General features: G+C 45.1%; 1 protein-coding gene across 1 annotated transcript; it reads left to right on the top strand.

The window, feature by feature from the left end:
* The first annotated feature begins 212 nt into the window (after positions 1–212).
* Positions 213–9,152, top strand: LOC102926103 (acylcarnitine hydrolase-like). The gene is made up of 12 exons (XM_006978508.4): positions 213–364; positions 2,045–2,249; positions 3,387–3,528; positions 4,116–4,249; positions 4,331–4,589; positions 5,007–5,105; positions 5,340–5,480; positions 5,599–5,679; positions 7,002–7,146; positions 7,631–7,768; positions 8,253–8,325; positions 8,753–9,152. The coding sequence occupies exons 1-12, from the start codon at positions 292–294 to the stop codon at positions 8,937–8,939; spliced, it is 1,677 nt and encodes a 558-aa protein (XP_006978570.2). The 5' UTR covers positions 213–291; the 3' UTR covers positions 8,940–9,152.
* Positions 9,153–14,139: the final 4,987 nt, after the last annotated feature.

Genomic DNA, 14,139 nt, shown 5'->3' with positions numbered 1-14,139 from the left:
GTGACTCCAGATTGGGAGAGAGGGCTTCAGAGTCCCTGCTGTGCCTCCCCAGGGGACTAAAGGAAGAGCAGGAATGGGAGGCAGCTTTGCCTCACTTGCTGCTCATTGGTTCCCATCATGCAGCCCAGCCAGTAGAGTTCAAGGTCCTTGGCCTGGACTGCCCTGCCCTCTGCCCCCACTCTGCCTCCTCTCCTTGGTTCAAAGTTCCTGCTTGGGCAAGTTCATATATTTGTGAGATTTACACGAGGTTGATCGCACACAGCAGCACAGACTCAGGACTGGGAGCTAAGCATGCCTTCAGACAGACTTCCTGGATGGCTGAATTCTCTGATTTCAGGGCTTCTGCTTCTCTTCTCTGTGCAGGGTGAGACTACCTAGGGAGGAATGGGGGACCCATGTCCAAGCTGCCAAAACTTGATAAGAGTTTTTGACTGAGATTGCAGGAGGAAAAGTACCAGGAAGGAAGGAGTAGGTGGGTGGAGATGGCAGTGTGGGAAATGTGAATCTCCTAATTCCCCACAAAAGTCCACAGTCTAGCTCCTCTACCAAACAAGGGGTATGGAGACCAGAGGACCTCCAATACTGAGAAGCTACCCCAGCATGATGGGCTCTCAGTTGTGTTGGATATAAATGTCAAGGGATAGAGGAACAGAGGGGACATTTCTTCTCTGTGCCTGAAACTGTAGCTGCTACTGATTTGGATAATAACAGCATAACTTCATGCTGCTGAAGAGTCCTCATGTGTCACTCTCAGAATAGAGAAGCACCATGGCACTCCATAAAGGCCATGTACAAGGTACTGGCTGCCACTAAGTTATGCAAATGGTCCAGTTCTACAACCTACAGTTGTATCTAGATACTCTGGGTTCCCTTTTCCATGTTCTTTACCTGGGCATTGGTTTCTGGGGCAACTAGGATGTGAGTCAACAATTTTCAGGTCCTTATCAGAGCTGTGTCAGAGGGCACTGTGCTCAGGGTGTGTGTGTGTGTGTGTGTGTGTGTGTGTGTGTGTGTGTGTGTTTGTGTGTGTGCAACCCTAGATGCCCCTTACCACAAATCCTCCTGGTGCGAACTCTGGTGACCACTAGCCAGGCCTCTCCACTAAGGAGACTGCACTCACCTTAGCCTGAGACTATTCCCAGTTTTTGCCAGAGGTCTGGGAAGTCATCAGACCTTCTAGAAAGAAGTTCTGTCAGATTCACTCATGGTTGTTATTTCAAATACTGTTTGTTTAAAAGTCTGGGTTCAGAATCACTGACAACTATAAAAGGAAAAAGGGCATGTTCCTTCCCTTCTATACCTCCCAGGCCTGTCTCATCCACAGGGACAGCAAATGGCAGAGTCTGACATATAGTGTCCAGGATTAATCAAGAAGAGAAGTGTGATCTGGGTGTACCCACACATCTGCAAGTTAAGCACCCAGGAAATTGAGACAGGAGGATCTTCAACTGCAGAACCAGTTTGGGCTACCTAGCAAGACCTTTTGTCAAGAAAATTAAAGACAAACTAGTAAACAAACAAACAAACAATAAAGGAAAGCAGAAAATGAAATTTCTTCAGCTGTGTTTGATTTTATCTGTTGGTCATAAACTGTCCCTGTTCTGGGTTATGGTTTACAGCCTCTGGTGGGAAGGACAGTTTATCAGATTTCATATGAACTTTATAGAGAGCTTTTCTGTGGGGATGAAACATTGTGCATGCAGCTAGGCTACATGGGATAATGTTCAGTGTGACCATATAGTCCCTATACTGGCTCACATAGAGATGATGGAAAGGAGACTGTGTTGTTGGCATATATGTGGCCCTGTACAGGAAGCTCATAAGGCTGAATGATGTCCTTCAGTCTCATGGTGCCTATTTGAGTCTGGTCTTGGGACTAGACCTGGAGGTACCTCAGTGAAGACTGTAACAGGCAAGGAAATATGTAAATCCTGTGTTTTCAGTCCAGGGTGTTTTGATGTGGCTGAGCAGAGCGTAGAAAGGACAGAGCAACAAAAGTGGCCTATTGGGCAGACTAACCCAGCTGTCACCTCTTTATTTACAGGCCAGGACTCATCCAGGCCCATCAGGAACACACACACTGGACAGGTGCAAGGTAGCCTTGTCCACTTGGAGGATATCAACATGGGAGTCCACACCTTTCTGGGAATTCCCTTTGCCAAGCCACCTGTAGGACCTCTGCGGTTTGCTCCTCCTGAGCCCCCTGAACCATGGAGCGGTGTGAGGGATGGAACTTCTTATCCTGCCATGTAAGCTCTTCTGGGGCCCAGTAGACTTCAGGCCCGGGAGTGGGCTTGTTGTGAGCGATATCCCAGCTGCACTGGTTCCAACCTCTCAATCCCACATCCAGTTCCCCTTCTTCATGGAGTAGGGGGATTCCCACTTACATTTTCCCAAGGGCCTACTGAGATTCTGAATGGAGCAGCTGGTGCCAGGCTCAAGGTTCAATGGGCGGCACACACAAGGAACTAGCCTTGAGTACTGCAGATGGGAGCACAGGCACATTTGTCTTGAGAGTCAGGTTATGTCCTGTGTCTCTGACACTAGGAGAAATGTCTCTGGGAGGAGATCAGGCTCCATCACTTAACCAGAAGAATTCCTGAGTTTTATAGCAGAGACTGAAAAGTCCTAAACAGTGATGCAGTGGCCCCCAAGGACTGCACCCTCCACACTCACTGTGCCAACCATATGAGCAGATATCGTTTGTCAAGAGCAAGTGCATGTGCTGACAATGAGGAGGCCTGTGGGAGAGATGAGGAACCCTGAAAATGGAGACTTTGGGCAAATGAGATCCTACCACTTTCTGGGAAAGTAATCCATACCCATTTATTCAATAGCACTGTAGGGGCAACTCACCTGTTTCAGGCCTTAATTGGGATAGGGAGAAGTGGTAAAAATGTCAAAACCCATGTAAAAGGCTACCATGAAGTCTCCTAGGACTCTCTATTTCCTGACCTTCCAATATGTAGGATCTGAGAGCATCTATATTTCTATTTAGAGGTTTGGGCTCTATCATAGCTTCCCCAGATCCTGAGGCTTTTATCTGTGGAGGAGCGACTTTATTTTATTTATTTATTATTTTGTGTATTTGGGTGTTTTAATGCATATATGTCTGTGTTCCATGTGCATTCAGTGTCCTCAGATCACCTTTGACTGGAGTTATAGGGGTTGTCAGCTGTCATGTGGGCCCTGGGGATCTAACCCAGGTCCTCTGGAAGAGCAGCCAGGGCTAGTGACCACTGAGCCATCACTCCAGCCCCAAAGAGGGACTTTAGAAAATTATCTCATATTTACAGCAAGTAGTTTTCTAGGAGCAAATCAACCTAGTTTCTGACTTTAACTACTCTTCAGTTCTTTGATAGTTATCAATTTACCATTGTTGACAGGTGTCTACAGAATATCACTATAATGAATTCAGCAACTGAGATCTTGTTCAAAAGCACCCCACCTCTTCTTTCTATGTCTGAAGACTGCCTGTACCTCAACATCTACTCACCTGTTCATGCTTCTGAGGGCTCTAACCTGCCTGTGAGTGTCAGGACATGGCCAACTAGGGGTGGAAGAACATTCCTTATGAAGGAATATGGAAGGGCTAAGATCATTCTGGGTTTTGCTTCAGTATAGACTCTCATATTATGTCCAAGAATGCCTTCTTGCCCACTGTAGGCAGTTAACTCATGGGGTTAGGGACAGAAATCCCTGGAGGCACTGGAAAATCAGAGTTTGTAACTTAATGAATTCAGGGCTTGTGCCCAGAAAACCCAATCAGATTTTCCAGAGATGAGGTTTGTATCATCTATGTCATAAAATTTAACTCATCTGTTTGGCCAGGAACATTGGAGGGCACTTGTTTTATTTCCATATGTGACCATGAAGAACCCATGTCTTTTTTCCTCTGAGGGTACCCTGAAGCATTGGAGACAGACTATGGTATATGAGACAGAATAAGGATCGATAAAGTTTTCTTCCTGATGGAATTTGGAGCTTTCACCAGATCATGACAGCTGGGTTCTGTTTATGTGGGCAGCTTCAGAGACCAAGAAATGAATATTCTAGATGACAGGTGGCACTTGGGTTGGGTAAGGGGAGTGATCTCTTACCTTATTTTTTACCAGGTGATGGTCTGGATCCATGGAGGTGGACTCACTGTGGGCTTGGCTTCTGTTTATGATGGATCGAAGCTAGCAGCCATTGAGGACATTGTGGTGGTCACCATCCAGTACCGCCTGGGTATTCTGGGTTACTTCAGGTGAGCCCAGGGCTGAGTAGGGAAATGGGAGCTGAACAGAAACAGGACAGTCCTGTGATTCCTGTCACTGTCTCTTCTCAGCACTGGAGATGAGCATGCCAGAGGCAACTGGGGCTTCCTGGACCAAGTGGCCGCCCTACGCTGGGTCCAGGAGAACATCGCCTACTTTGGAGGCAACCCTGGCCAGGTCACTATTTTTGGCGAATCAGCAGGTGGCGCAAGTGTGTCTTCACTTGTTTTGTCCCCATTGTCCAAAGGACTCTTCCATGGAGCCATTATGCAGAGTGGAGTGGTCATGATGCCTGGTTTCGTCTCCCAGTCTGCTGAGGAGGTCTACACAGTGAGTTCCCTCAATTCTCCACAACCTAGTCCTCACTCTCAGAACTCCTGGTTCTGTCTGCGCTGTGAATGCAATAAATATTATAGAGGTACCTAGGACTTTCTTTTTACTTCTTCCTTGCTGAAAGCTTCAAGGGTCAGGATGCATACACCTCTGCTTCACAAAAGCTAAGTTTTTTTCTCTGCCCCAAACAGTTGTACCTAGTAGCTCCCATTGTGTTCAGAAGCATTGCAGCAGGTGCATTAGCTCCCCTGTTTATCTCATATCAAAACTGGGGAAGTGGGAACAATTTCTTTCCTGTTGCAATCCACACACTTTATCCGCTGTAATTTGTGGGGCACCCACACTAACTAGGAGTATTAGGAAAACTTTCCCTGCTTGGAAGGGGGAACAGGCTCCTGCTTGTGCTCTATACAGATGGTGGCCAACGTCTCTGGATGTAATCAGATGGATTCAGAGTCCCTGGTGGGCTGTCTGAGAGGCAAGAGTGAAGAGGAGATTCTGGATATCACCAAGGTTTGATCACATGGTATTAGTGTCCTGGAAGGGATCCAGTAGGGGTGAAACAGAAAGTTCTTTCTACTCAGGTACAATGTAGCTGATGTGCATGGCTTGATGCCCTTGTAGCTGTCAATGCAAAATAGATACAAGTTCAACTAAACCAGGGATGTGTATGGATATCATGTGATTATTTGACATCAGTAAATATATGGACCCTGAACTTGATCCCTCACCTTGAATGCCCCTCAGGTCTTCACTATAATCCCTGTTGTGGTGGATGGAGTGTTCTTTCCCAGGCACCCTGAAGAGTTGTTGGTATCTGCTGATTTTCGACCTGTTCCCAGCATGATAGGTGTCAACAATGATGAGTTTGGCTGGGCCATCCCAATGGTAAGTCCAGATACAGCTCCTTGATTAACTGATTGGATGGGAGAGGGTGCCCACAGCTCCACAGCCCCAACTGCATCCTATTGGAAAATCAACTTGAACCTTTCCATCCACCTCTCAGTACCTGTGCAACACTGATACTTGGGAAAAAATGGACAGAGAGACCATTCAGGCTGTTCTACAGAGTACACCAGCACAACTGGTAAGACACTTAATATTGTGGGCCAATGACAGGGAGCTTCTAGTTATCTGCCATTGCCAAGTGCCAGTTGAGCAAAGAGTAGAGTATGCTTATTGTTAGTAAATTGCAAAAACTCTGGGTTTGGTGTCCTGGGTTTTGGCACCAAAATGTTAGTAAATTGCATGTTTTGCAACTCTGCGTGTTTCATGTCTCGGGTTTCGGCACCAAAATGTTAGTTAATTGATGGCTGAAACTGCAAGGAGACAGTCCAGCTCTTGAGGGTGAGGTATCTCAGACACCTGGAGCTGCTCAGAACAACAGGTCTGCCCTGAAGGTGTCTCGGACACCTGGAGCTGTATAGCACAGCTCTGATGGCTGAAACTGCAAGGAGACAGTTCAGCCCTGGAGATTATTCTGACTCTTTTATTTATTTTAGTCAAGTCTCGAACTGCTTCAGCGGGGAAGGGCATCCTGACTCTTCAGAAAAGTCAGGGTATACCTGGTGTGATGGGGGAATGGTCTCCCCTCAGGATATAGCAATCCTGTTCCTCTCTTGGAGAGACTCTACAGCTGAGCTTTGCTCAGACCCCACTTAAGGGGGCTTCCTAGCAGAGCTCTGCTTCTCTGGCCTAAGATGTTGCTTCTTTTGCTTCACTCTGGGAAAGGGGAAACCTCTGCATAAACGTAGCAATTTCCTCCAACTCCAGAGAAAAGTGTTACTTATAGTTCTCTCTGGCCACTGAGGGACGTCTTAGCAAAGATCATCTGTTCAGCTCCTCCTTTCAGTGCTCTTTCAGCTCTCTCTCTCTCTCTTGTTTTGTCCACTGGGGGAAGTCTCAGCAAGCATCTTCTCTACGCCAGTGAATGAAGATCTTCACACCCAAAAAACTCTTTTGAGGAAGAGATTTATTTGGGAAGGAGGAGTCCAGGAGAGTAGCTGCCTCTACCAGGGTAGAGAGAACAGCCTTCTTTTCTAACTGAGTAGGCAGGGCGGTGTTTACAGGAAGTCTAGTGGATGGAGTCAACTCCACGCCCAGGGTTCTACTATCCTGCTCTGTGATTGGTTGGTTTCACAAGTCAGTTGGATGAGGCAGAGATGGCTCTGATGTGAGCTAAATTGTGTTTCTCTCACTGGCCTTATCTGAGCCTTCCTTCCCTAATTCTGGGCTCCAGGGTCAGGGTGGGTTTCTTTAGCCAGCTCCTTTCCCCTACATTTATGTCACCTGCAAATATGTCCTTTGCTCCATTACCGTCTCCATCTCAGACCCCTCTCTCTTCACCTGAGGTTACTGATGCCTGGTGCTGAAGTTTTCCTAACACATCTCTGAATCTCTCTGAACTAGATGATGCCTCCTGATTTTGTTGACATTCTGGTAGAGGAGTATTTGGGAGACACCGAAGACCCTGAGATTCTCCAAGCACAGTTCAAGGAGATGATGGAAGACTTCATGTTTGTGGTTCCTGCCTTGCAAATAGCACATGCTCAGAGTGAATACATCTATAAATATGCCTCTGGGTTGGGACGCTAGTTAATGATAGCACACTTGCTTCATATGCATAATGCCACATGTTTAATCTCTAGTAGTGTCACAAAGAAAAAGAGGCCTGATTCCAAGGAGATGTCTCAGAACTGTGGGTCCAAGGACAGCCCCCTGGTGTCTTTATTTATTTTCTGGTCCCAGGCTTATGAGGACTCTTACCTCAGTAAATCCTCATGTCTAGTGTAAGAGCATAATACCTTCAGGCACAGATGAGGAAATTGAGGTAATAATGTGCTAGAACTTCCTCAAGTGACTCAAGGTTATGATTTAACCAAGGCCTTTCCAAAGGCTCATGTTTCAGTCTTGGAGTCCACACTCCCCTAAACTCCCAGCCATTGTGACAACTTTAGGTCAAGGTATCTCATACAAAAGATGAGGCAGGACAGGTCCAGGTAAGAGGCAACTATATCATGCTATGTCTACACTTCCAGGTCCCCTTGCCCCTGTCTACTTCTATGAGTTTCAGCACCCATCCAACTTCTTCAAAGATGGAAGACCACCTGATGTGAAGGCTGACCATGGTGATGAGATTTTCTTTATCTTTGGATGCTCCTTCTGGGGCATCAAATGTGAGTCTTCCCTTTTCTCCATGAGTAGGATAGTGACCCAGATGAGAACTGAGGAATGACTGAGCTCACTGTCCAAGTGAGGAAACTGAGGTTCTTGGAGAGCCTTGCTCAGCCATTTTGCAGCCCAAAATGGTATATTAGGATTGTAATGTGAATCCTTTCCAGTCCAGATTGTACTTTCTGTCCCGTCCCTGCCCTGATGCTGGTGTCAGGCCTGACATCCAACGGGGACACTTAAAGCCATGATGTTTTCTTAAGTGGCTATGCCAGAGCAAAGAAAGGGCATCTGTACTAAGAATAAGCTGGGGTGGAGGTGGTGGGTTCATTAGAGGCTGGGGCAAGTAAGGGAAGGGTGGAAAATGGAAGACCCTGGTCTAGCAGGTGGGGGACATGAGCACCAGAGTTAGACTGTAGCTGTGATTGTGGATGTGAGAGCTGCATGAAGTGTCTGGGACCTGGATCTCTGTCTTCCTCATGGCTACAGTTGACTTCACTGAGGAGGAGGAGCTGCTGAGCAGGAAGATAATGAAGTACTGGGCCAACTTTGCAAGACATGGGTGAGAAGATACACCCCTTGAATTTCTCAGGACCTCCTCCTGTTTGTGGTAGCCTCAGGAACATATATAGATGCTTTAATAACATGATAGGTTATTCCTCAGGGGCAGGTTCCTCTTACACAGTCATCCCATCTGAGTGTCAGCCAATAGTCATCTCCCTGTGACTTGGTGTGTGTGGCCAAACTGCTCTAGTTTTGGGTACACGAGCCTGCTATAGAGAAAGGAAAAACATCCCAGATGGTGTTGCCTCTTATGGAGTGACAGTAGTGGGACTTTCTTTTTGCCTCTATCATAAGACCATCCTTCCTTGTCCTTGAATTCTGGCCTGCTTCATGCACCATATTAACCCAAAGTAGGGCATCAGGTCTGGGCACAGCATAACTCACAGTGATCCTCACCGCACCCTAACATGGGGGTGTGTCCACAGGAACCCCAACAGCATGGACCTGCCCCACTGGCCTGTGTTTAACCAGGATGAGCAGTACCTGCAGCTGGACATCCAGACTAATGTGGGCTATGCTCTGAAGGCCAACAGGATGCAGTTCTGGACCAAGATTCTGCCTCAGAAGATCCAGCAGCTGAAGGATGTTGAGAACAAGCACACAGAGCTGTAGCATGTTATGCACCACAGTGGAGTGCTCTGAGTAGAATTGGAGTCAACCTAAGGTGTCCACACACTCAGAAGAGAGGGGTGACTCCATCCTTCATGTGTCCATGCATCCCCTCTTCATGTATCTGTTCAGCTAACACTTAAATGTGTCACTGGTACTCTGTTTGTCTGGGTCCTGTTTTGTTTCACATATTCAATAAATTTCCCCATGACCGTGTGTTTGTGTGAGACCCAGTGTATGCCAGCATCACTTTGGATCCTAGTGGACCTGCATCTCTTCCTCTCTTCTTTTCCACATCTTCTCCCAACCCTCTTTCTCTTCTTTCCCAAATTCTACATTTCTGCAAATGAATCAGAAGCTCTGGACAGTTTTGACATGACACATGTGGCTGGGTATTACAACCCCAAGTACTTCTCTCAGCAACTCCTAATCCATTATCTATGAATTGATTATAACCTGATTAGTAACAGCACTGTTGTCTTAGTATATTCTAGATGCCATGAAAAATTCATAAAAAGCTGCAAGCTGAGTGTTGTGTCAGATGTGTGGCCCCACTACTAGCAAGACTGAGTGAGAGGATCTATGCAGAAATGCAAGGGTAACTTGTTCTAAAGATGGACACTGCATGTAAATATTTAATAACTATACAGATGAGTATGTATATCACTGTGAATTTAAGTATGTATCATAAACAATATGACTTATAAACAACAGAAATTCGTTTCCAAAGTTGGTGGTCATGAAGTTCAGGATCAAGATGCCATTAGATTTGGCATGTGGATAGGGCTAACTCTCTGACTCCAAGATTGCCCCATGTATCATCCTTGGGTAAAATAGACAAGCAATGGTGTTAATAGCCTTTCCTCTGCCTATTGGACCCAATCTTATAATCATGACATTGGACATCAGGCTGTAACATACAAGTATGTGCCACAAAGACTTTCAGAATATAGCATCCAAGGTCCTCCCATCAGTCAGCAAGGTTGCCAACAACTGAAAACCTGACTAGCTATTGTCTTCATAGATTGTCACCTATGATTGATGGTGTAAAAATCCACTTATTTGTTTCTGTGCTATAATGGGGAAAGGAGGTGTTTTGTTTTGATTTTTAAAGTTAATAGCATGTCTAGGCATGTCCATTTGTGATTTGATCCTGGCACAATGTGTGTGTGTGTGTGTGTGTGTGTGTGTGTGTGTGTGTGTGTGTGTGTGAAGAAGAACCACTAAGAACCACTTTAGTTCCTTGCTGTTTGCCCACATCAAGGTTTGTTTTTATCCCGGGGACTTACAGATGTGATGAGACCCTAGTTGCATAACCACAGCACAGATCAGTGAAGATGTTTCACTGTGGGTTGTGTAGATGGGGTGTGATCTGTTCAGCAGAAGAAATGGTCTGCCTGATCACTGCATGGAGTACCCTTATCCTTTCTCTGTTCCTAGCTATTTCTTGCTTCCTTCTGGAACTCATATACTCTTTGGTCCTCTAGCTCATGAATTTTCTTTTCTTTTTTTTTTGTATGCTTTTTATTTTTATTTTGTTTTATTTTATTTTATTTTATTTTTTTTGAGACAGAGTTTCTCTGTATAGTTTTGTTACCTGTCCTGGATCTTGCTCTCTAGACCAGGCTGGCCTCAAACTCACTGCGTGGCTCTGCCTCACAAGTGCTGGAAATAAAGGTGTGTGCCACCACCGCCAGGCTTGTGTGATTATTAAAAAAGTTTCTTTTTTATTTAAGAAATTTTAAAAATTCATTTTACAGACCAACCACATGTTCCCCTTTCATCCCTCCTCCCACTCCCCTTCAGCATTCCCTCCCCTGACCCACAACCTATCTCCTCTTCCAAAAGTGTAATGCCTCCCATGGGGAGTCAGCAAGGCCTGGTACATTCAGTAGAGGCAGGACCAAGCTCCTCCCCCTGTATCAAGGCTGTACAAGGTGTCCCACCATAGGTAATGGGCTTCAAAAAGCCTGCTCATACACCAGGGATGGATCCTGATCCTACTGCCTGGGGCCCCTCAAACAGAAGAAACTACACAACTGTCTCCCTTATGCAGAGGGCCTAGTCTGGTCCCATGCAGGTTCCACAGTTGTTGGTCTAAAGTTGGTGAGTTCCTAAGAGCTTGGTTCAGTAATCTCTGTAGATTTTGCCATCATGATCTTGACCCTACCTGCTTCCTTGTTCATATAATCCCTCTTCCCTCTCTTCAACTGGACTCCTGGAGTTCAGCCTAGTGCTTGGCTGTGGCTCTCTGCATCTGCTTCCATCAGTTGCTAGATGAAGTCTCTATGATGACAGAGTATTCAGCAATCTGATTACCTGGGTAGGCCAGCTCAGGCACCCTCTCCACTATTGCTAGTAGTCTAAGCTGGGGTCATCCTTGTGGATTCCTGGGAACTTTCCTAGAACCAGGTTTCTCCCTATCCCCACAATGTCTCCCTCTACCCAGAAATCTCCTTCATTGCTCTCTTACTCCATCCCTCTCCTAGCTCGACCATCTTGTTCCCTCAATATTTCATCCCCCATCCCCTCCCCTCTATTGTCCTCTGTCACCAGCAGTTTAGTCATGGAGATCTCATATATTTCCCCTTCCCAAAGTGATTCATGCATCCATCTTGGGGCCCTTCTTGTTTCCTAGCTTCTCTGGAGCTGTGGGTTGTAGTCTGGTTTTCCTTTGCTTTATATCTGATATCCACTTATGAGTGGGTACATGCAATGTTTGTCTTTCTGAGTCTGGGTTACCTCATTCAGGATGCCCTTTTCTAGTTCTATGTATTTGCCTGCAAATTTCATGATGTCTGAGAGGCCTATCCATTTCTCTGTGGGAGGCCCATTCCTAATTTTTCCCCAGGGTACTCTTGAGGAGTAAGGGATAAGAGATATTAGATAGAAGGATAGAGGGGAGAGAAACAGATAGAAACACAGGATAGCTTCAGAAGGGCCCGGATCAATATTCACCAGCCACTTCTGTCTCTTCTAAATGCCCTTTTATAGAAATGCCAAGGGGTGGAGCTAAAGACCTCCTCCTAGCACAGCCAAGTGCAGACCCTTCCACTTACCTGATAACCATGCATGTAGTCAAGCAATTCTCTAATGCAGCCCTGCTGAGTAAAGCAAGCTCAGATCTCACTAGGAAACCTTTGTCGGCCTCCACACAAATCATTGTTTTTGTTTTGTTTTGTTTTGTTTTGTTTTTTAACAGCTGAGTAATACTCCATTGTTTATATGTACCACATTTTTTTTATCCATTCTTCAGTTGAGAGGCATCTAGGTTTTTTCCAGGTTCTGGCTGTTATGAATAATGCTGCTATGAACATAGTTGAGCATGCATCCTTGTGGTATGATTGAGCATTCCTTGGGTACATTGCTCTGGATATTGTTCTGTATACATAAAACACTGATTGGCCAGTGGCCAGGCAGGAGGTATAGGTGGGATAAGCAGAGAAGAGAATTCTGGGAAGTGGAAGGCTGAGAAAAGGAGACACTGCCAGCTGTGCCATGACAAGCAGCATGTGAAGATGCCCTTAAGCCTCGAGTCACGTGGCAAGGTATAGATTTATAGAAATGGGTTAGTTTAAGATATAAGAACAGAGCCGGGCGGTGGTGGCGCACGCCTTTAATCCCAGCACTCGGGAGGCAGAGCCAGGCGGATCTCTGTGAGTTCGAGGCCAGCCTGGGCTACCAAGTGAGTTCCAGGAAAGGCGCAAAGCTACACAGAGAAACCCTGTCTCGAAAAACCAAAAAAAAAAAAAAAAAAAAAAAAAAGATATAAGAACAGTTAGCAAGAAGCCTGCCATGGCCATACAGTTTGTAAATAATATAAGCGTCTGTGTGTTTATTTTATAAGTGGGCTGTTGGACTCCCGGAGTTTGGCGTGACCTGGAGAAAAAACTCCAGCTACAGTGTATGCCTAAGAGTGGTATCATTGGGTCTTGAGGTAGATTGATTCCCATTTTTTGAAAAGTGGCCGTACTGATTTCCAGAGTGGCTGTACAAGTTTGCACTCCCACCAACAGAGAAGTGTTCCTCTTGCTCCACATCCTCAACATCATATGCTGTCATCAGTTTTCTTGATCTTAGCCACATCTGACAGTTGTAATAGGGTATCTCAGATTGCTTTGATTTGCATTTCCCGGATGCCTAAGTATGTTAAGTAATTCTTTAAATGTCTTGCTGCCATTTGAGATTCTTCTGTAGAGAATTCTCTATTTAGCTCTGTACCTCTTTTTTTTTTTAAATTGGATTATTTGGTATTTTGATTTCTAGTGTCTTGAGTTTTGTCAGATGTGTGGTTGGTGATTATCTTTTCCCTTTCTGTAGGCTGCAATTTTGTCTTATTTACTGTATCTTTTGCCTTGCATAAGCATCAGTTTCAGGATGTCCCATTTATTAATTGTTGCTCTCAGTGTCTGTGCTACTGTTTTATATTTAGGAAATGGTCTCCTGTGCCATTGTGTTCAAGGCTACTTCCCACATTCTCTTCTATCAGGGTCAGTGTGACTGGATTTATGTTGAGGTTTTTGATCCACTTGGACTTGAGTTTTATGAATGGTGATAGATTTGAATCTATTTGTAATCTTCTACATGCTTACATTCTGTTATGCCAGCACCATTTTGTTGATGATGCTTTCTTTTTTCCATTGTATGATTTTGGCTTCTTTGTCAAAAATTGGGTGTTCATAGGTGTCAGGGTCTTCAGTTTGATTCCATTGGTCCACATTTCAGTTTTGATGCCAATATCAAGCTGTTTTTATTACTGTAGCTCTATCGTAGAGCTCACCATCAGGGATGGTGATGCCTACAGAAGTTGCTTTATTGTCCAGGATTGTTTTAGCTATGGTTTAGCTGTGGTTTTTGTTTTTTCATATGAAGTTCAGTATTGTTCTTTTGAGGTCTGTGAAGAAGTGTATTGAGATTTTGATGAGTGATTGCTCTGAATCTATAGATTGCTTTCCATACCTGTCCATGAGCATGGGAGAGCTTTGCATTTGCTGATATTTTCTTAAATTTCTTTCTTCAAAGACTTAAAGTTCTTGTCATGTAGATCTTTTCCTTGTTTGGGTACAGTTACCCCCAGGTATTTTATTTTATTTGTGGCCATTTAAAGGGTGCTGTTTCTTTGCTTTCTTTCTCAGCCCTTTTATCATTTGTATATAAGAGAGCTAATGATTTTTTTTGAGTTAATCTTGTATCCTGCCACATT

Source organism: Peromyscus maniculatus, chromosome 5, assembly GCF_049852395.1.
Source record: "Peromyscus maniculatus bairdii isolate BWxNUB_F1_BW_parent chromosome 5, HU_Pman_BW_mat_3.1, whole genome shotgun sequence".
Classification (NCBI taxonomy): domain Eukaryota; kingdom Metazoa; phylum Chordata; class Mammalia; order Rodentia; family Cricetidae; genus Peromyscus; species Peromyscus maniculatus.
This window is presented reverse-complemented; position numbering and strand designations above follow the sequence as displayed.

Coding starts and splice junctions, on each gene's coding strand:
- LOC102926103 (XM_006978508.4), top strand. CDS start 292: ATGCCTTCAGACAGACTTCCTGGATGGCTGAATTCTCTGATTTCAGGG. Junction 4,250..4,330: donor GGTATTCTGGGTTACTTCAG/GTGAGCCCAGGG, acceptor GTCTCTTCTCAG/CACTGGAGATGAGCATGCCA. Junction 7,147..7,630: donor GCAAATAGCACATGCTCAGA/GTGAATACATCT, acceptor CTACACTTCCAG/GTCCCCTTGCCCCTGTCTAC.